The sequence below is a fragment of the Somniosus microcephalus genome, chromosome 1, assembly GCF_052327205.1.
Source record: "Somniosus microcephalus isolate GS21.2 chromosome 1, FLI_Smic_1.0, whole genome shotgun sequence".
In the NCBI taxonomy this organism is placed as follows: domain Eukaryota; kingdom Metazoa; phylum Chordata; class Chondrichthyes; order Squaliformes; family Somniosidae; genus Somniosus; species Somniosus microcephalus.
Window position 1 is genome coordinate 179,408,727 of NC_140987.1, and position 23,204 is coordinate 179,431,930.

The following is a 23,204-nucleotide window of genomic DNA, read 5'->3' on the forward strand; positions in this document are numbered from 1 at the left end:
CTCGGCGTTCTTCAGCTCCGCTGGCACGTGGGAGCTCTGTAGGCCGTGATTTGATGTAGGCACCGGAGCGAAGCATCTGGCCGCTTCCTGGTGGCTGACGAGTTGCTGGGAGGCGGACCACGGCTCTGTGGGAGAAGGGAGGAAATCCCCATGTACTCGGAGCGGCTGGCCATAAACGAGTTCTGCCGAGGACGATTGCAGGTCTTCTTTGGGCGCCGTACGGAGACCCAAAAGGACCCATGGGAGTCTGTCCACCCATCCCGCACCTTGAAGACTGGCCCGTAATGCGGCTTTAAGCGACCTGTGGAATCGCTCGCACAGGCCGTTCGCCTGTGGATGATAGGCGGTGGTGCGATGAAGTTTGGTGCCGAGCCCCTGAGCTACAGCGTTCCAGAGCTCCGAGGAAGATTGTGGCCCACGATCGGAGGAGATGTTCGCCGGTACCCCGAAACAAGCAACCCAACAGGAGATGAAAGCTCTCACGACGTCTGCCGAAGTGGTGCAAACCAAAGGAATTGCCTCTGGCCACCTAGTGGTGCGGTCCACCATGGTGAGGAGATGCGTATAACCATGGGAAGGCGGAAGTGGCCCCACAAGGTCCACATGCACGTGGTCGAAACGACGCTCCGGAACAACGAACGTAGCCACCGGAGCTTTTACGTGACGCTAGACCTTGGCCTTCTGGCAGACCACGCAGGTGTTGGCCCAGTCACGGACATCGAGGTGCATACCCTTCCAGACGAACTTCGCCGACATTAGCCATTGTGAAGCCTTCATACCAGGGTGCGACAACCTGTGTATGGCGTCAAACACCTTCCGGCGCCATGCGACTGGGACGATAGGTCGGGGAACGCCCATGGAGACGTCGCAAAGGAGCGTGGTGCCTGCGGCCTGGAAACTGACGTCGGTCGCTTGGAAACTAGAGGGGACGGTTCTGTATGATTGGACCTCTGGGTCCGAGGCCTGATCAGCAGCCATGAGGGCGTAGTCGATCCCAAGGTGAACCGCATGGACCGTCGCGCAGGAGAGGCAATCCGCTGCCAGGTTGTCTTTACCAGACACATGTTGAATGTCCGTGGTAAATTCAGAAATAAATGTCAGGTGACGTTGTTGATGAGCTGACCACGGTTCGGCAGTCTTGGCCATGGCGAACGTTAGAGGCTTGTGGTCGACAAAAGCCATGAAGGGACGTCCTTCTAATAAGAACCGGAAATGGCGAATGGCTAGAAAAAGGGCCAGCAACTCCCGATCGAAGGTGCTGTATTTTCTTTCATTTCTCCGTAGTTGATGGCTGAAAAATGCCAGCGGTTGCCATGTGCCGTTCACCCACTGTGCCGATGGCGTAGTCTGATGCGTCTGTGGTAAGGGCGATGGTGGCACCTGGAAGTGGGTGCACCAGCACGGTTGCGTTGGCCAAAGCGCTCTTGGTGTTGACGAACGCCTGGTCCATCTCAGCCGTCCAGCTGATTGGATCCTTACCGGACTTGCCCTTGAGGGCCCCGTACAAAGGCTGCATAAGCTGAGCTGCCTTAGGGACAAATCGGTGATAGAAATTGACCATCCCCAGGAACTCTTGCAGGGCCTTGATGGTTGGCGGGTGCAGGAAAGAGGTAACAGCTTCCACCTTCGTCAGTAAGGGGACGGCGCCGTCTGATGTTATGCGGTGGCCCAAGAAATCGATCCGCTGCAGGCCGAACTGGCACTTGGCCGGGTTGATGATCAAACCGTGCTGACTGAGGCATGTAAAGAGGGTATGCAAATGGCAGATGTGCTCTTCCTTGCTAGCGCTGGCGATGAGAATGACATCGAGGTAGACGAAGATGAAGTTTAGGTCTCGGAGCATGGAGTCCATCAAGCGCTGGAAAGCCTGTGCCGCATGCTTCAAGCCAAACGGCATCTGCAGGAACTCAAAAAGGCCGAAAGGGGTGATGACTGCGGTTTTTGGGACGTCTTGCGGGTGCATGGGAACCTGGTGATACCCCCGGACGAGGTCGACTTTAGAAAAGATAGAATTTCCCACCAAATGGGCCGAGAAATCCTTAATATGCGGGATCGGGTACGGATCAGGAGTAGTGGCGTCGTTCAGGCGTCGTTAGTCACCGCATGGCTGCCAGCCGCCGCCCGGTTTCGGAACAATGTGGCGAGGCGAAGACCAGGGACTATTCGACTGGCGAATAATCCCCAGCCGCTCCATCGTGTCGAACTCCGCTTTCGCAGCCGTGAGCTTGCCGTGTTCAAGCCTTCTAGCCCGTGCATAAACCGGGGAGCCAGTAGTGGTGATATGATGTTCAACACCATGCTTTGTGGCCGAGGAGGAGAAAGTGGGACTGGTCAGCTCCAGGAACTCTCCGAGGAGCCGAGTGAAGTCATCCGGAGAAGGGAACGCGCAGGCGATAGAGCGCGCCACGGTGGTACCATGGTGGCACGGAATCGAGTGGAAGGTGGCCGCGTTGATCAACCGGCGGTGCCGGACATTGACGAGGAGGCCGTTGGCACACAGAAAATCTGCCCCTCGGATGGCCTGTGAGACCGTGGCCATGACGAATTCCCAATGGAAGCGCTGAGCGCCGAAACAGACTTGGACCCGCCGCTTTCGGAAAGTACGAATGGCTGCGCCATTAGCCGCCACGAGGGAAAAACCGTGGTTTCCAGCTTGCATATCGAGATTCGACGCAGGTAGGATGCTACACTGCGCCCCGGTGTCACAAAGGAAACGATAGGGAATCGGTGATGTAAAGAAGTTTCCCCGAAGATCCGATGGCCATCGCAGCCGTGGCGCGCCCGTTAGACCCGGTCCTCCTTCGCCAGGAATGCTGCAGGAGCTTTGTTGGTTTTTTGGGCAAAAAGCTGCAGGGAGAGCCGCAGCATCGTGCTTTCGCGCCAAAACGGGCGTGGTAGGAGCACCAGCCCGCTGCAAGAGGAGCTGGAGCCGCGTCTGTGGAGGATGGGCGCCTCGTGGCAGCACAGCACTGCTGGGTTACTGTGAAAATCTTATCGGCTTCGGCAGCAGCAGCCTGCACCTGCTCCGGCAGTTGGCAGAGGAATAGCTCCCGGAAGAGGAAGCATTCTGGTTCGGCACCTAAGAGCGTGAGCATTTGGCTCATGAGCTCGGACGGTTTGGAGTCCCCGAGGCCGGGCATAGCGAGGAGCCAGCGAGCGCATTCTGACTTCGAGAGCCCGAAGACTTGTAGCAACCGCGCCTTTAACGTATCATACTTGCGGTCAGTAGGAGGACTACCGAGGAGGCTGATGATCCGCAAGGCAGTGGCGCTATCGAGGGTGGAGACCACGTAGTAATAACGGGTCTGATCCGCGACGATGTTCCTGATGGCAAACTGGGCTTCAGCCTGGATAAACCACGCGGCTGGTTGTTGCTCCCAGAACTGTGGCAGTTTCAGAGTCACGGCGTTCGTGTCCATGCTGAAGATCTTTCGCGAAAACCGTTCACGAAAGTCGGGGTCACCAATGTAGGAACGCGGGTTCCTAACTAAAAGACTGAGTTCTACTCAGGCGATCAAACAAAATGAACTTTAATGAAACAAACAGGTTTTAACAAGAAACTGCAGGATAACATCGAATGTAGGTCTGCTCTCTCTGGAGGCTCCACGAGGACTGTCCCTGCAGTCCCGTGGCTGACATCATGACGTCATCACGTTTTCCCGCCAGTGGGGAATCACGTGATGAACGGCATGACATCACGTTTTAGCCACGCTGTTAAAGTAACCACGCTCTGTACAGTTAAACAGCATAAATAAAGATACAGACTCAGGCTGTAGCTAACATGTTGTTAAAGGAATTATATACAAACGATCTGAGTCCTTTGGTGGCTCCGCCACAACATAATTGTTTAGAAATTTTGATTTCCACTCTTGGGCAAGAAGAAAAAATATTTGGAGGCATATTAAGTAAAGAACAATTCATCCTAAATAAATTCTACTGTCATGCAGGGGTGTGATTTATGCGCCAATGCAAGTGATACTTTGTTACTTAGATACACAGCATAAAAGCCATAGGTGCAAATGTTAACTGGTGTGCTGCTGTGTACACCAGTTTTTGCAGTAAATAAAACAAAACATAGTGACCTGGATTTACCACGATAGGCTGGTAATAGGTTCAACACAATTGCTGCCAGCAGAGAACTCTGCCCACACAGGGTTTTGTAATTTTACACTCCAACGGTAATCATCAAATTTAAATATGCAAATATACTTCATCGGGCAGACTTGACCATTTAACATAACAGAAATGACCATTTAAAAAGTGTGGCTCAGTCAGTAAATACACCACATCTTGTGTACTAAGCTGTACAGACTAGAATATACAGACCAGGATATATTTGCCTTGGGTGGGTTGCAATGAAGGTTCAACAGATTGATTCCTGAGATGAGAGGGTTGTCCTATGAGGAGAGATTGAATAGAATGGGCCTATACTCTCTAGAGTTTAGAAGAATGAGATGTGATCTCATTAAACATATAAAATTCTGAGAGGGCTTGACATGGTAGATGCTAGGAGGCATATTCTCAGGCTAAGGGGTAGGCCATTTAGGACTGAGATGAGGAGAAATTTCTTCACTCAGAGGGTTGTGAATCTTTGGAATTCTCTACCCCAGAGGGCTGTGGATGCTCAGTCGTTAAGTATATTCAAGACAGAGATCGCTAGATTTTTAGGTACTAAACATTGACAAACCGGTCCGATGGTAGTGGGTTATCGTTGATATTTGCTTACAAAGTTGGCCGGTCCGATGGTAGTGGGTTATCGTTGATATTTGCTTACAAAGTACACTTCCTCCCACCCCGCTTCCTGTAAGGACTCTCTTCCAGTTCTGATGAAGGGTCCCAGACCTGAAACGTTAACTCTGTCTCTCTCTCCACGGATGCTGCCTGGCCTGCTGAGTATTTCCAGCATTTTCTGTTATTTCAGATTTCCAGCATCCACAGTATTGTGCAAATGTAATTGTAAATTCTGTTGCCATTTACAGCTGCTCTAGATCCATCTTTTGTTTCTTTTCTTGTACCATTACCATCCCCTTTTGCCTTGCACCATCATCCCCTTTGTCAATTAATCACTCCTGCCCTCCACCCTATCACAGGCCTTCCCTTTTCGTTCTTTCCTCCCCTCCCCCTTGAGATTGATAGAGTTTTGCACTCTAAGGGAATCAAGGGATATGGAGATAGGGCGGGAAAGTGGAATTGAGGTCGAAGATCATATTGAATGGTGGAGCAGGCTCGAGGGGTTGTATGGCCTAATCCTGCTCCTAACTCTTATGTCCTTGTAGAAGGTCTCGGGTTTGATCCCTACCTTGTGGTGAGTTAGGTGATCTTGGCTGGGATAGCTGGGACAACCTCAAGGTTCTACAGAGGCATCACTTGGCTAGGGAGAGAAAAATCAGCCAAGGAGCCAAGGTTATCCAGTAACCCCTGCTGAAAGTACAAGATTTCGAAAGCCAGTTGGGAACCGGATTAGATTTGAATGTGAAGCTTCGGCAAAAAATAAAAAGGGAGAGAGAGTAGTTTTGAATTATGGTGTGAAGAGACCCGGTAACATCTGGATATATACCAATATCAACGTGGCATGATGGTAAAAATCAGGTGATCGGGTGATCATTCTCTTCCATTTAGACTGATTCTTCCCCCAAGTCTCACCTTAGTTTCCCTTTGCCAGTTCCAGAGAGAGGGAAACATGTAAAACACGATGTAGCTTGATATTTTTTCACTACTGCAGTTTAAAATTTACAGAAATGACATTATTGCAGTACAAGAGACAGACAAAGATGAGTATGCAGGGGGAAAAACGTAACGCATTTGAAGTTGGAAAATTAGAAAGATTCAGGGAGGGAGTGAAATTTAGAAAAGTAAAGCCCAACCAAGACAAGGGAAAGTTGCGGTAGGAATTGAAAGAAGATATTGGGAACAAGAGAAAACTGTGAATCAGGAAATGGTAGCAGAGAGTGGGGATGAAAGATGGACTTCTTCGACTATAGTTTTTTGCCTGATAAATGTTGGAAAACAAATTGATAGGCCAGGGTATTTTCTATATGACTCTGGTGACTTTCAATATGATATAATTTGCTTCGATGCTGGAAAAAGCAGGAAGCTTTATAGTCCAGACCATTGCCATTTAAAATACATTCTGCTGTTTAAAGCAAAATTCTATAAACAATAGCAAATAAAGTTAAGTTTATATGTATTATACGGAATAGTAGACTAGGGAGTGCATTCCGAGCCGCATATACATTTCAGAATTTGCTGTCACTGTTTATGATGATGTTGTCTTGCCCGCTCTGTGCCACAGCCTTGTAATGCATCTCAGACTGGGTCACTTATTGAAATGTCTTTATTAACAAAATGAAAATATAGCTGTCAGGTACATAGCAAAGTAATGTTATACAGGTATGTAAACTAAAAAATTAATGTCATCAGTGACCTATTGGCTGGGAATTTCCTCGGAGCTGCTCCTGCTCAATCACTGTAACTTCACCAGGAAGTGTGTCAGTAACAGGGTTTCTGCCGCACTTCCGTCGAAGTTACGGCAGCCGAGTGGAAGCGGCTGTGAGGAAATTCTGGGCGTATTAATTGTGTTTGCCTTTTGTATTGCAGGTTTATCACGAGTGTTCTTGTATCCAGAATGTTTCTGAAGCTAATGTTGCACATGAAGGAAAATGTAGTTCTACGTGTGGCAACATGCCCATATTTATGGGAATTTTTTTGCTTTCTGTCATTTTAACATTCATGACTAGCACACCAATCACAACAGCTGTTCTCAGGTATTCAGTACCCACATAACAGCCATTGCATTTTGAAGCTAATTCTTTCTGTAAAGTGCTTCAAGATATGTCAATATGATAAGGTGTATCATAAGTGCAAATACGTTTTATATATTTATTTTTTACCCAATCTGAATTGAACACAGTATACTTGGTATTGACCAGTCCTACAGGACCAGTATTGTACATTGCTCTTACAAGGTGCAGCACAACATAAAAGCACATTTTAAAAATAACTCATACCTTGATACTTTCCATGAACACATCCACCCAGCATATGGTGCCTTTTAAACTCCATCCGTAAGGTGAGAGGTGAGCTTTCTGTCTGCCTTTCATTGAGCCCTTGGGCTTGGTTGCCCAACTGCACATTCTCCAAACCTCTCCATTTGTACTATCCATGCTTCCCTCGGCTGTGAAACCCCAAGGGTTATTTCACGCCCTGCTTGATGCCGCCACACTTGCCTGTGCTGTACTCAAAACTGACCCAGCAAGCTCTCCATCTGCAATCACCTTTGTCCTCTGAATTTTCTACATTGTGGGAAGCCCTAAAACTTGTGCAACTCGATGGCAACTTCTGTAGCTGCTTGCACTAGACCATTGAGATGGATCCAACATTGTGTCACCCAGACTTCCTCTTCCCTGATCTACTTGCCTATAACTAAAACACCAAATGACATGATGGAACCATTTCTGTGACCCCTGTGTAACCAAAATATTCCAACCCAACTCTTGGCGCAGGTACTTCTGCGACCATTCACTGCCACCTGACTTGGAAATATATCGCCGTTCCTTCATAATTGCCAGGTCAAAATCCTGGAACTCCTTCCCTAACACCACTGTGGGAGTACCTCCACCAGAAGGACTGCAGCGGTTCAAGGAGGCGGCTTACTGCCACCTTCTCAAGGGTAATTAGGGATGGGCAATAAATGCTGGCCTTGCCAGCGACATCCCGTGAACAAAAAATAAAATAAAATTGCCCTTCACGTAATGGTAGTCCTTCAACTGGCTGCCATGTACTATTATAAATAAGTAGCTCTGCATTTGCTGTGACTGGGTGAAGGTAAGGAGTTAATCTGTCTACAGCAGCAGTCCCCACATAACTAGCTGTCTCATGCCTTCCAAGCTCATGCCACTTTCCAGTTTGCATCACAGAATTTCTGAGAGAGCAGCATTGGTTTGCCTTGTGACCTGCCTCCGGACATTTAAAACACCTGAGCTCATTGCATTCAGTCCTCTGGCTTCTGCTTGTCCATTCCTTCTAGCTTCGGCAGGAGGCTCGCGGGGCGCTAACTAAAGGGGAGGTGACGGGCAGGGGAAAAAAAAATCGGCCAACTTACTTGTTGCAACCCGTTGCATCTTTGAACGCGGGGTTCGTGCCGCGATCTGGCAGTTCGGCACTCCTCTTGAGTGCCGGGCTGCTGGCACCGCTCCCCACTCCCCGCTCCCCGGTGGTCCAGGTAGGGCCCCTCTGAGTTGTGGATGTGCCCCTCCCCTTTAAATGAGGGGGAAGAGCCTTTCCATGCGGCAGCGCTACGTGGCCCAGTGCGTAGTGCTGCAGAACGCACCGCCCCGATATTAAATTAGCGCTCCACTTCCCTCTTGGGGTGCTAAAACTGAAGTTCGCGATCGCCGGCACTATTTCACACCGGACTCAAAATGGTCGCTAATGAATTTCCCCCCCCCCTTTTTTAAATTCTGGCTGCTTTTGGTCAAAATTGACACCCTTCCCCGACACCCCCAATACACACTAGCCAACCCTGCTGCTCATTGAATTTAACTTCTTTAAAACAAGCTTTAATATAAAAGCACATTTAAAATAACTCCTACTTGGATCCTTTTTGTGGAAAAATGGTCAAAATATCCAGAAATGTATACAAATTTCTTGGGGCATGGTTTCAGACATCAAGTTTGGCTCTTTAAATTATGGAAGATTTTTGAACTTTAAAAGTCAATTTTGAAGTTTATTGAAATACTTTCTGCAAAACAATATTTGCTGTTGGAATATTTTAGCGACACAAGTTGTTTTCATACTGACATTTTGCTTTTGAGATTTGAATGGGATGAATATCTCTACTCTGTAAAGATGTAACTGTTTGAGGCAGTTTCTAATGGGAGTGACTTCATAACTCAGGTTACACAATTTATAAAACAACACAAATATATAGCGCCTTTACTGTAAGAAAAAGACCAAGGTGCTTTTTGGTTTAACTGCATCTTCATGTTCCCCTTGATCTTTGGCCTAGGACACTGGATTTCTAAATTAAATAAATGAGATGTGCAAAAAACTGAATCTATGGCCAGGAATTTCCTCAATGCTGCACCCACTCCACAGTCATAACTTCGGCGTAAGTGCACCACAGATCACTGGTATGGTTTTAGCCACACCACAGATCACTGATATGGTTTTAGCCACACCACAGATCACTGATATGGTTTTAGCCACACCACAGATCACTGGTATGGTTTTAGCCACACCACAGATCACTGGCATGGTTTTAGCCACACCACAGATCACTGGTATGGTTTTAGCCACACCACAGATCACTGGTATGGTTTTAGCCACACCACAGATCACTGGTATGGTTTTAGCCACACAATTCCCCATGCAGTAAGTTCCTAATCTCAGCTAAACTGTTCTAAAAGGAAGATAAGATGATGAGTCAACCCATGCTTTCATGTTCTTCCTGTCAGTCAGGGAAAGGTTGCCTACCTACCTACTGGGCTGGGGAATAGTGCTTGGCATGGAGTGGTCTATATGGAGGGAGGAAATGGGTGGCAATAATTACTTTTTTGACAAATCTTAGTTTATGTTTTCCTTTTTTTATTCAGTTTGCCTAAAAATCAACTAGAATTACCTTTTTTTATTTGCTTACAGGTGTGTCCCTGATAACCAACGCTCATTTTCATTGGGTATTCAATGGGTCTTTGTGCGGCTCCTAGGTGAGAAGCTACCATGATACCATTGGTATTTGAAATGAACCCAGAGAATAAAACAAATACTGTCTTAAAATCTCATTTGCAAATGGAGGAATATCACACAGGTCCACGTGTAGTAAGACATTCATGAAGTGAGTGGAACTATCTGCATAACACTATGCTGGATTTTATCAATGGAGGCGGGACTCCCACTTTTTGGCTTGTAGTCCCGCCTCCATCGACTTGTGGCCAACCCACGGGCTCAGCAGGCCAATCAAGGGACACCTGGTTACTGGTGACGTCAGTGATTGAGATTTCATCTGTCAAGAGCTTTTGACAGATGAAAAATCAGCGTTTGACAGCTCTGTGAAGCTGTCAAACACTGACAATCTGTCTTCTAACTTGAGTCTTTCTACTCAGACTCAGTTAGAGATCTCTCCAGACCAGAAAGCAGAATGCTGCAGCTTTTGACATTTCAGCAGCCATTCTGCTTTCTGTGCCAGTGAACTGAGGGACTCCCGAGACCTGAAGGAAGGAAGCCTGCAGGAGAAAGTAAAGATAAGTAAAACTTATTAAAACACTTTACACTTACCTCACACACTTACCTCTGCACACATGCACCCATCACTCACCTGCACAATGGACATCTCGACCCCTCCAGCTCCTGCAGACCCACGGCCCGCCTCGCTAACTTGGCGTGGTTCGGAGCTGTTGGGAAGCCCATACTTCAGGGCTAAAAATATGGATTGGGCAAAAAACTTCCTGTTAACTACCTGTTAACAGGCAGTTAATTGGCACTAATCTCCTTCCCGCCTCGGGGAGGTGGCCCCCAGCACAGGTCAGATACCCACCTCCTGGGACATTGGCACAGAGGCGGGTTGGGGGTGGGATGGGTTCGTGCCCCTCGATTTTGCAATTTTCCCACCACTCCCACCTCCAAATCCGCCTCCACGGGGCTTGGAAATTCGAGCCCAATGGCTCCAAATTTCCTTGAATTTCTGTTGGACTAAGGCTGTAATTCCAGTAGGAATCCATGGAACTCACCATAAAGCGGCAGGGACTCAGTTTCGGGCTGACCCTTACAAGGCCAGTGATATCAGGGAATGGAGCTGGGGTGGACTCCCTTTGTCATAACTTGCCATATCCCAAGCTCAATTGGGACCTGGTATAGGACTGGAAAATCAATACGCTAAGAGAGATGAGGCATACTGACCTCCAGATGGGCACAACTGGACCAGACCAGAGAAACAGCCTGAACTCCTTAACACCGACAATTGGTCTTTTAAAAAAATCTGCACTGCTCCTCTTCCACAGGCGGCTGAAGGAATGCTCACTGGGTCTAGGTGGGGCCTGGGCAATGCCACTCCAGTGATGGACAGGTGCCAGAGATGCGCCTGTAGTGGCATGGGCACCTGCTAGCCCCATGCAAATTTGGTGCCTTCCTGCTGATCACACAAGCTCTGGCAGCATTGAAGGGCACTGATGGGTGAGAGTCTAGTGGAACCACTGGGATGGTGGCCCGTTGATTTTCTGGGCCAATTTGTACAAATGTCATTCTGTTTATACGATAGATAAATGTTAGGCAGGGAGCAAATTGGTGCTGTTTTGTGTAAACATGTTCCAGTTGCTCTTGACTTTAGAATGACGTTCTGTGCAGACATACAAGATTCAATTCTCCTCTTCTGGCAATAAGGACCCTGCATGGAATGCATTTGGCAGTCTTAACTCAGTTCAAAGTGGGTATGAACAAAACTGGCCACAGTTCAGTTCAAATTGGTAATCGTACTTGGGCCATGAGAATAGCTGGCATTGGAAATGGGAAAATATCACACAGATGGAGATGGCAGAGCTGTTCTGAGGCTGAGCTTCATTGTTGGGACAGAAGAGAAAGATTTATTCTGTCTGAGAGTGCTTAATGCTGAAACTGGATGACAAAAGTGGAAGAGTGTTCCATTCTCCAGAAGTGATCTCCTCACCTTGGCGAGCAGAAAGAAGTTTTTGAAAAAATATTACAGATCATTGATCTAAAGCAAAAACATTCATTTAGTTCTTCGACTGCCAGCAGGTGTGGGAGAAATCCAGGCTACCTCGCTAGCCACTTTAAAAAAAATGTTCAACTTATACACTGTGACACTGAAACAAACACTGAAATTACAGCAATGAAGATGCTCAGATGTTAAGAGTAGCGTTGTATAATAGTAATTCTATACTGTTAAAATAAACCTTTAAAAACAATTTTAAATAAAAATTTAAAAGAATTAATTTGCTGCCTTTCCCCATTCTCTTTCCCATTTTTCTTTTACTTCTATTTTCATTCGTTTAACTTCACTTTTACTTGTTATATTTAATGGCCCAGAACTTGGTGTCGGGGGCTTGCCGCGCGTGCAAGCCCCCGATGTGCACTTACCCGGCGCGCCAACATCTGAAACCTGGCCCGCAGTGGATTTCCTGTCAGTGGCCCGGTTCTGATGTCGGCGCGCTGTGCTAGCCTGACCCAGCGGCGTAGTTAGTGCGATGTGCCGGCTGGGATCAGGTGAGCACTGTTCAGCCAATCAGGGGAGGGGAAACTTCATTCATAAGTTTGAGAGTAAGAACTGTCAAACTCATGAAAAGTACTGCACCCCAAAACAGTACTTAAACTTTAAATAAAATTTAAAAAAAACATCCCAATCATTAAATTAAGTATAAATAAGTTAAAAAAAATAATTTTAACAATTTTTTTTGTTGAAAAAAATAAATTTTTAATAAAAAGGGTCTAAAACTAAACTTACCTTATTGTAGATTCTTTAAAATAATAAACCTGTGGAAAAAAAATTCTAAATTGCACTAAAACACCACTTACCTGTAAAAATAAATACTTACGTGTGCTTTTTACAAGTGTAAAGACCGGAGGCCTTTACACATGCGCAAATCCCCCAAAACACAGGAAATCCAAGACGCACGCGCTGCCCCCTACAGCGCACGCGCTAGCCTCTTCAACTCTTGGGTTAGAGGAGAGGAAATGCCGGTTTTCAGCGCATGCGCTGTGCATGCTGAAAACCGGCATTTCCTCCGGCCAGACGCGTGAGTACCCCTTCCGTACTCACGCGTTTGGGGAGGAATTACTGCCCCAATGTAATCTATCTGTTCTAATGCTTTCCCGCTAAAATAATTTTTAAAACTTTTACTTCGTGCAATTCTTTTTCCTCCTGTCTGTTGCCCACTGTTTAATTTGGAATGGGAGCAAAATCCAGATAAATTGTTTAATGACTGAATTCTAGCTTAAAAGGATTATTTGAATCAAATGCCAAAAAAATACATTGTCACAGAAATAAGTTGTTCATGGCACAAACTTAAAAAAAAATCATGATATAGAGTACACAATAATGTTGCCACTGTATAGCATGATAGTTTGAAAATGTCAAAGACAATAGAAAATGGTATTATACATTAAATAGTACACCCAGTGCTGAAAGAGTAACTATATGCAAAACAGCAACATTGCAGTCAGAGCAATAAGCGCATATGTTCAACAGAGATTAAAAATATAGATAGCTACCCCAATGGCTGCGCAGCCGGCTCATCGACTTTTAAATGGAAATAATGCATGCGTGGAATTTTGAATGGGCCACGCAGCCCGTTAAAGGGGCCATGCAGCCCCAAAAAATAATTAGAGGGAACATTGAGCTACCCCAATGGCTTAGTTGGTTAAAGCAGTGAGTAGTTGAGCTGTACTGATTAGAAAGATCCAAGGTTTGATATCTGGCCTATGATGTACTATGTGATACTAGCAGGGTGGTTGTAGGTTTGCTGTAAAAGACTTTAGTGCCCTGGGTTAGAAAGCGGATGGGAGTCCACATTTGTGGACATCAGATGAGGACAGAATAGGGCTCAATTGTTTGGACAACATCTATAGAAAGAGCAGAGGAATTGTTACCATCTGAACAGATTGTTTTTGTTTTCATACATACGTTTCACCAAAACTTGACAACACTCCTATTACTGTTGTTTTACCTTTTCCTTTATTGACTTACAGGCACTATTCCAGGACCAATTCTCTTTGGTACAGTGATTGATCTTTCTTGTGTCCTTTGGAATGAAGACGATTGTGGCCATCAAGGTGCATGCTGGATGTATGACAACCCAAAAATGGCTTACCTGCTTACAGCCATTGGTAAGTGTTCCATTCAGTTTTTATTAAGAAGGATATGAACAGATGTAAATGAATTCTAAACTTGAATATGTAGACAAATTCCTTAATCGCTCATTGAGTTAAAACACTGTGAGATACGGTATTGAGCCATACATATTAGGAAGCACCCAAGCTAATTTCAATCACAGGAGCAGTAGGGATTGCTACAGTTGGACTTGGAGAGATGTTCAAACCAGTGTACACTGGGTTATGGAAGAAAAATCAGCCTGATTGCCATCCTGCCATCCAGGAGCTCATGGTGAAAAGTGTATTGTGTGCAGCAGATGAGGACAGGACGGGCTTGCCTTTCAATGTTTACTTTCAAGGGTCATACTTCGAGAATGGTAACATCACTGAGATACTGGGTAACTGATAGTATCTGGGAAATTGTACCAGCATTACTCATTGCCTTTCGGAAAGTAAAGGGAGATAAGCTGGGAAAGGTGTTAAAAAAAAACCAATTTATTATGTCGAAGTTTTGCTACTCTTACTCTTGCAGATTGGCTATTTGGTGGTTTAAAGATTCCTTCACCTCTGGAACATGGGGGGGAAAATTTGTGGCTGCCACGAGAGTTGTGGGTGTCACCAGCAACTCGGGTTAACGGCCGCTGAAAATGGATGAAGCGCTACCAGGGAAAAATTCGCACTGGGGGCTAAAGATTTTTAGCTCAGCACTAACTTACTGTGTAACGCCCTTCTGGTGGTGTTACTGCAGGCATCCGAGTCGAAATTCCTGTCCTGAAGTGGCATTCCAGCTTCTAACAGCCTCTGGAAACGAGACTATGGAGTTTGCTGGGATAAGTGGGAAATCAAAAGGGCAATGCATTAAAAGAGCAATGCCTTCTGAACTAATGAAGTGAAAAAATGCAGTTTCCAGCCCTTACTGCCTTTAAAATAAAACATTAAAAAGAATTCCCAAATGGCAATCTTCAGCATTTAAAGCTGACTTCCCTTCCGAACCTCAAAAAATGAGAAAAGTGCTTCAGCATGAAAACAAATGGCTCAGCAAGCCAGGGAAGGGGCACCCAGGGTCTCACACGCAGCACCCCAGCTTTGTGCAGGGGGGTCAACACTCCAAGAGAGGTCCTCTACCCACAGGGGCCAGGAGGCCCTCCAGAAAGAATGATGTGGGACCACATCACCGAGGCCGTCACTGCCAGCAATGTCACCCCCACCACCTGGCTCCAGTGCCCAAAGAAGCTTCATGACCTCAGACCACTGGTCAAGCTCAGTGAATGCATCTTCAAAAGCCGTCTCCTACCAACTGCACCACTAGCCTCACACACTGCTCAATGCACGACCCCTCTCCCTCCCCACTTGCACAATCACTCACCTATCAACAATTTGTACCAATCACGAGGCACATCTCCCATTCCTAGCTTCACCTCACCCCCTTGGAGGAGACAGTGCAGGCCATTCTTGGCAGGGGCATGGCTGAGCCCTTGGCCAGCGGCGGGGCTGAAAGGAGACAAGATGCTGGTATTCTCATTGGTTATCCTCCTTCTGGCATGCAGCTCTTGCTTTTCCCCCCTCCCCTCACCAGAACTTCACCCTTGTGCCTCCCTCATTTCACACACCCAAGAAAAGCAGCCTGCCCAGCCAGTGGTTGGCCAAGAAGGGGGAGAGGAGAGAGAAGAAGAAGAAGAAGAAGAAGAAACACCATCACTTGATTTGTCACTACCAGCCACCAACTCCTTAAGGTCAACCAGCAAAGCCATTTGCAGTGTCCCCCACTGAAAGTCAGCAGCCTTCCACCAGCCATTCTGCAGCCACTGGGGAAGCACTCTGTGGCATCGGTAGGATAGGCAGTCACTAAGAGCATGCATAAGGGTGATGAGTTAATTTCTTGATGCCACATTGGATAGATAGATGTATAAAGTTGGATTGGAAAATTTGCTTTGTGGTGACTTTTATTTCAGCACTGTGGCCAAGAGGACGCTGTGATGGTCAATAGTAGAGGGAAGGTAAGGTGTGGGACTAATGTTGAAAGGGGAATTGGGGTTGTGATCACTGGGACCGCAGGCGGATAAGAACATAAGAAATAGGAGCAGGAGTAGGCCAATCGGCCCCTCGAGCCTGCTCCGCCATTCAATAAGATCATGGCTGATCTGATCCTAACCGCCAATCTACTATCACAGAACCATCTCCTGAATCTAACAGAATTAGACACACGAAATAGGAGCAGGATCAGGCTACACAGCCCCTGGGCCCGCTCCGCTACCCACAGGGCCATGACCGATCCGAACCTAGACTCATGTCCAAATTCCTGCCCGCTCCCCGTAACCCTTAATTCCCTTTACTTCTAGGAAACTGTCTATTTCTGTTTTAAATTTATGTAATGATGTAGCTTCTACAGCTTTTTGGGGCAGCATATTCCATGGACCTACCACCCTCTGAGTGAAGTAGTTCCTCCTCATCTCAGTTTTGAAAGAGCAGCCCCTTATTCTAAGACTATGCCCCCTAGTTCTAGTTTCACCCATCATCGGGAACATCCTCCCCGCATCCACCCGATCCAACCCCTTCACAATCTTATATGTTTCAATAAGATCGCCTCTCATTCTTCTGAACTCCAATGAGTAGAGTCCCAATCTACTCAACCTCTCCTCATATATCCATCCCCTCATCCCCGGGATTAACCGAGTGAACCTTCTTTGTACTGACTTGAGAGCAAGTATGTCTTTTCTTAAGTATGGACACCAAAACTGTACGCAGTATTCCAGGTGCGGTCTCACCAATACCTTGTACAACTGAAGCAATACCTCCCTATTTTTATATTCTATCCCCCTAGCAATGAAAGCCAACATTCCATTGGCCTTCTTAATCACTTGCTGCACCTGCATACTAACCTTTTGAGTTTCGTGCACCAGGACCCCCAGATCCCTTTGTACTTCAGTACTTTCCAGTTTCTTGCCATTAAGATAATAACTTGCTCTACGATTTTTCCTGCCAAAGTGCATAACCTCACGCTTTCCAGTATTGTATTCCATCTGCCAAATCTCTGCCCACTTACTTAGCCTGTCTATGTCCCCTTGCAGGTTTTTTATGTCCTCCTCACTCACTACTTTCCCTCCCATCTTAGTATCATCTGCAAACTTTGATATGTTACACTCGGTCCCCTCCTCCAAATCGTTAATATAGATTGTAAAGAGTTGGGGACCCAGCACTGACCCCTGCGGAACACCACTAGTTACTGATTGCCAGTCTGAGAATGAACCATTTATCCCAACTCTCTGCCTTCTGTTAGATAGCCAATCCTCTATCCATGCCAGAATATTACTCCCAATCCCGTGATTTTTTATCTTAAGCAATAATCTTTTGTGTGGCACCTTGTCAAATGCCTTTTGGAAGTCTAAATACACTACGTCCACTGGTTCCCCTTTATCCACCCTATATGTTGCTTACTCAAAGAACTCCAGCAAATTTGTCAAACATGACTTCCCCTTCATAAAACCATGCTGACTTTGTCTTATTCAATTATGATTATCCAAATGTCCTGTTACTGTCTCCTTAATAATGGACTCCAAAATTTTACCTACCACAGATGTTAGGCTAACCGGTCTATAGTTTCCAGCCTTCTGTCTACTGCCCTTTTTAAATAAGGGTGTTACATTAGCAGTTTTCCAGTCTGCCGGGACCTTTGCTGAGTCCAGGGAGTTTTGGAAAATTATTACCAATTCATCCACAATCCCTACCGCCACTTCCCTCAAGACCCTAGGATGTAAGCCATCAGGTCCAGGTGATTTATCCGCCTTGAGTCCCATTATTTTACCGAGTACCACTTCCTTAGTGATTTTGATCGTGTTTAGCTCCTCCCCCACTATAGCCCCCTGTTTGTCCAGTGTTGGGATACTCATAATGTCTTCTACTGTAAAGACTGATACAAAATATTCATTCAGTGTTTTTGCCATCTCCATATTTCCCACCATTAATTTCCTGGTCTCATCCTCTAAGGGACCAGCATTTACTTTAGCCACCCTTTTTCTTTTTATATAACTATAAAAACTCTTACTATCTGTTTTTATATTTTTTGCTAATTTACTTTCATAATCTATCTTCCCTTTCTTAATCAATCTTTTTGTTATTTTTTGCTGTCTTTTAAAGTTTTCCCAATCCTCTATCCTCCCACTAGATTTGGCTACCTTATATGCCCTTGTTTTTAGTCGAATACTATCCTTAATTTCTTTACTTAGCCACGGATGGCTGTCTTTTCTTTTACACCCTTTTCTTCTCAGTGGAATATATTTTTTTTGGAAGTTGTAAAGTAACTCCTTAAATGTACACCACTGATCATGTATCGTCTTACCCTTTAATCTACTTTCCCAATCCACTCTACTCAATTCCACTCTCATAGCTTCATAGTCTCCTTTATTCAAGCTTAGCACGCTTGTTTGAGATCCAACCTTCTCACCCTCTAATTGAATATGGAATTCAACCATGTTATGGTCACTCATTCCAAGGGGATCCTTTACTAGGACATTTTTAATTAATCCTGTCTCGTTACACAGGACCAGATCTAAGGTTGCTTGCCCCCTGGTCGGTTCAGTTACATACTGCTCAAGAAACCCATCCCTAATACACTCAATGAACTCATCCTCAAGGCAGCCCTGCCCAATTTGATTTGTCCAATTAATATGATAGTTAAAATCCCCCATAATTATAGATGTTCCCTTATTACAAGCCTCAACTATTTCCTGATTGATACTCCGTCCAACAGAGTTGCAACTGTTCGGAGGCCTATAGACTATGCCCACGAGTGTTTTTTCCCCCTTATTATTCCTTATCTCCACCCAAACTGTTTCATTATCCTGATCTTTTGACCCAATATCATTTCTCTGTATTACAGTGATTCCTTCCTTTATTAACATAGCCACCCAACCTCCCCTTCCTTCCTGCCTGTCCTTCCTGATCGTTAAATAATCTGGTATGTTTAATTCCCAGGCATTGTCACCCTGCAGCCATGTTTCTGTAATGGCCACAAGATCATACCCATATGTAGTTATTTGTGCCATTAACTCGTCTTATTTTGTTACGAATGCTACGTGCATTCAGATAGAGAACTTTCAAATATGTTTTGTGACACTTAGTTCCTGCTTTTGCCCTTTTTATTACTTTACCTTTTACTCCATACCTTCTGCCCCTTCCTGACATGCTCTGGTTTTTAATTTCCCCACTGCTACCTAAGTCTATGACCTTCTCTGTTGTCATTTTTATTATTTGCTCTCTAGGAACCTTCCCCCCACTAGTTAGTTTAAAGCCCTCTCTACAGCCCTAGTTATATGATCCGCCAGGACTCTAGTCCCAGCACTGGCCAAGTGAAGCCCGTCCCAACGGAACAGCTCCCTCCTGCCCCAGTACTGGTGCCAGTGTCCCAGGAAGCAAAACCCATTTCTCCCACACCAGTCTTTGAGCCACGCATTTAACTCTCTAATTTTATTTGTCCTAGCCAAATTCGCTCGTGGCTCATTATTACCCTTGTGGTTCTGCTTTTTAATTTGGCCCCTAGCTGCTCAAACTCCCTCAGCAGAACCTCCTTCCTTGTCCTATCTATGTCGTTTGTACCAACATGGACCACGACAACTGGATCCTCCCACTCCAAGTTTCTCTCCAGTCCAGAGGAGATGTCCTTAACCCTGGCACCGGGCAGGCAACACAGCCTTCGGGACACTCGCTCTCGGCTGCAAAGAACTCTTATCTATCCCCCTAACGATACTATCCCCTACCACTACAACATTTCTTTTAACTCCCCCCACTTGAATGGCCCCCCGCTCCACGGTGCTGTGGCCAGGTTGCTCATCCTCCCCGCAGTCCCTGTTCCCATCCTCACAGGGATGATTCCATCCCGGATATCCCAGGCAGAAAGGGGCTGTCTGGGTTGCATCCTTCCTTCTGCTTCCTCCTCTTCTGTTTCCCCCACCACCCTCTGGGTGAAAAAAGTTCTCCTCAACTCCACTTTACTCCAATTACTTTAAATTTATGCCCCCTGGTTAGTGACCTCTCTACTAAGTGTGCTACCAATTGAGCCATGGCTGACACTGAGAGGTGTTCAGAATTATGAAGGGGTTTGACAGAGTAAATAAGTAGAAACTGTTTCCACTAGCAAGATGGTCAATAACTAGAACATACAGATTTAAGATAATTGGCAAAAGAACCAGAGGGGAGATGAGAAGAATTCTTTTTTACACCGCTAGTTGTTATGATCTGGAATACACTGCCTGAATGGGTGATGGAAGCAGATTCAATAGTACATTTCAAAAGGGAATTGGATATATACTTGAAAATGATAAATTTGCAGGCCTATGGGGAAAGAGCAGGGGAGTGGAACTAATTGGATACCTCTTTTAAAGAACCACCACAGGCATGATGGCCTCCTTCTGTGCTGTATTATTCTATATCAACATAATCTTAATCTGCATGTTTTGTTTCTAGGTACATCTTGCAAACTGATCTCCAGTCTCACAATTACTGCAGCTTATTTCCTATATAAACCTCCACAGGTTGCTGAAGTTACAGAACAGATTGCTAATGGTCCAAGTAGTCAATGGGGATTCCAGGACCAGGACCAGGATTTAACTCTGACTGATGGGAGAAATGTGTATACTGACCATTAAACCTGTGCAATAATGAATATATAACAACATACTGAGGGACAAAAAATTCATTTGATATATTTTTCTTTCTTAAATATGACACGATTGCAAATTTCTGTCTTGGAGGGCTTATACATGAAAATGTATGTCTACCATTTAAAACAAGCAATTATATTGATTTATGATGTGAATTTGGTCAATTGTTCGGGTCTGGTCGGGGGCCATCTTGTTTTTTTAAACCTTGTCCCCATTATGATTTTTTGATCAACACAAAACCTGGTGGAAATTGGGGGGAAAAAAGCATCCTTTTACTCCTGTATATGAAAGCATGTGAAATGCACAAACTGCTATTGTAGGTACTGGACGTGCTCTGTGGCTATCTACAGAGCTGTCCTCTTAATGTTTCATGTGTGAAATAAGTGGCATCTAGCTTCTATAAAGGCATCCTCCAAAAATAGTCTTTAATAAAATATATATGGTAAATAAATTGCCACATGGAATACACCTAGGAGTCCTTCAACAAATTAAGAGTACAATACTATAGAAGTTGCATTTATAATAAATTTAATTGCTCACATTGTATTTCGGCTTTAAATATGACTTTTAAGTCAGCTTTGACCCCAATTGTCTCTTACAGCCCACTTTAAAAGCACATTAAATAATTGTCTCCTACAGGCTACATACTTTTATAACCCAAGCTTGGCAAAACCTAATTACCACTTCTTGCTTTACCTTACCTAATATTTTCCTGTATTCTTTTCAAACTTTGTGGTGCCATGCACTGAGTGCCATGCCCTTTCACATAGCTGCCTTGATAATCATTTTTGTTAATTGGCCAAACAGAGCAAAGAAGTCCCAGATTTGAATCTCAAACTGTGCTCAACTGATCTCTGCTGGGGCACAGCAGGGGTGTTACACTTGACATCAAGTTCCTTGGGCTGGGGGGTGGGGAGGGAAGAAAAATTGTCTCAATCCTGACCACTATCTTGACAGCCAGTGTGCATGTGTGGGTGTTTGTTGAGAGGTTTTCCAAACTCATCTGTACGCTCACATGTGAAGAATGGCTACTTGGATAAGATACTGGAGAGCCACCAGTGCATCTGGAGCTGTACCCTGGCATGAGATACATCCTTCACAAGAAGATGAGAGAAAGATTTAGAAAATAAAAGTGAAAAGTGTTGGCTGCTGCAGCAAGTTCGCATCCCAATGAGCACTGCCAGAGTGCTGGGTTGCAGGTTTAATTTGCCCATAATACTGAACACCTGATCCCAGGCAAGTTGCTTGTGGAGAGGTACTGAACATTGGTCAAGCAATTTAACCTGGAAGGGAGATAAAATTGGAGGAAAAGTTGTCCCTTGTTTTCTCTCCCACACCTCCAAATAGCCAAATGAGAGTAGTATTGGTGGAAGGTCTGACAGTGAATCAGTTTCCCACCCTCTCCGTTACAGTTGACACAGAACTGACAAGACCAAGAATACAAGGGAGAACACCCCAAAATAGTATTAAACATGAGGATTGTTCACCATTAGGAACCTCCTTTAACTGAGAGGGGTAGTTTGATTCATCCTATGGAGTGAGAGTAGAGTCCAAGGCCAATCCAGAAGGTCTTAATAGAAGGCGTACTTGTACCAGGCCAAGTTGATCACCACAGTTATTTTCTGCTCCACAAAATGTGAGAAATCACCGCAACCATCAAAAGTGTAGATGTCAGAGTGTGAAGTCAGGAATGTTACTTTTAGGTTCCTGAATTGCCCATGTTAAACCTCTCCACAGCATAACCTATTTGTGCCAACTAATTAAATAAGTAAGGAATGTTCCAGTCACCACACCAAATACTTTTATGCATAAAATCAATCTGAATATTCTAAGCAAAATCTGAAAAGCAGCTACATCTGCATGTACCATCATTGATTATTTCTCTTTTCACTTCCATGTATTCTTGAATTTAAAAAAACAAGAGCATGTAGGTATTTGTAAATATAACTGTAACTATTCTGGTAAAATGTAAATGAAAGACCTTTGAACTGTTCTCAATTGCTATTTTGTTGAAAGATTTGGCAAAACAAATGTTTTTGTAATTTGATCATTTTAAGCAATAAAGAAGATTTATTGGATTACTAGCACTTTAGAGTATTTTTGTGTGTGTACATTAAGCAAAATATAGTTTTAATAACCAGTATAGTTACAGACATAATAGTATACATTTAATGAGGGTGTGAGAAATAGATGACACAGTTAAAACAGCTATTTTTGAAAGTCGATGTGGAGTCCACACCGAAAAATTACTATTCACTGAATAAAATCTACGTTAATAAATGGTGCCACCTTGATAGCATTGTCACCCATCTCTAAGTCAGAAAACTGTAGGTTCAAAGCCTCACTCCAGGATTTAGGTACATAATCTAGGCTGGCACTTCAATGCAGTAATGTATTGTTGGAATTGGCTGTTGCGTATGTCTACAAAACTTCAACCGACTAATTAATTGGCTGTGATGCACTTTGGCACATTCATTGTGCAGAGCCTCAGCCACCAGGAGTACCTTTAAGAAATTACATGTGGACTCCCACAATTGTCTCGATGCATTTTAAAACAGAAAATCCATGTAGTCTGCACCCAAATTCCCATTATGCACTCTTGGCTGGAAGGCACCGTGTCAGGAAAATGAAATTATCCCTTCTGTTGTATGTACTTATTGTTATCTAATGTTATCTTTGATTTTTTTTTACCTATTGCTACGCCTCTCCTGAAGGTGCTGGAATGTGGTT

At 44.9% G+C, this 23,204-nt stretch overlaps 1 protein-coding gene across 1 annotated transcript in view; it reads left to right on the plus strand.

Annotated features, from left to right (window-relative positions):
• The window catches only part of LOC147124487 (solute carrier organic anion transporter family member 4C1-like), a 173,458-nt gene extending 150,906 nt beyond the window's left edge, over positions 1-22,552 (plus strand). The window contains exons 10-13 of the mRNA XM_085987777.1: positions 6,598-6,764; positions 9,640-9,704; positions 13,696-13,833; positions 20,278-22,552. Of these exons, the coding sequence (XP_085843903.1) occupies positions 6,598-6,764; positions 9,640-9,704; positions 13,696-13,833; positions 20,278-20,459 (552 nt within the window). The 3' untranslated portion in view covers positions 20,460-22,552. The remainder of the gene's footprint in view (positions 1-6,597; positions 6,765-9,639; positions 9,705-13,695; positions 13,834-20,277) is intronic.
• The last annotated feature ends 652 nt before the right edge of the window (positions 22,553-23,204 follow it).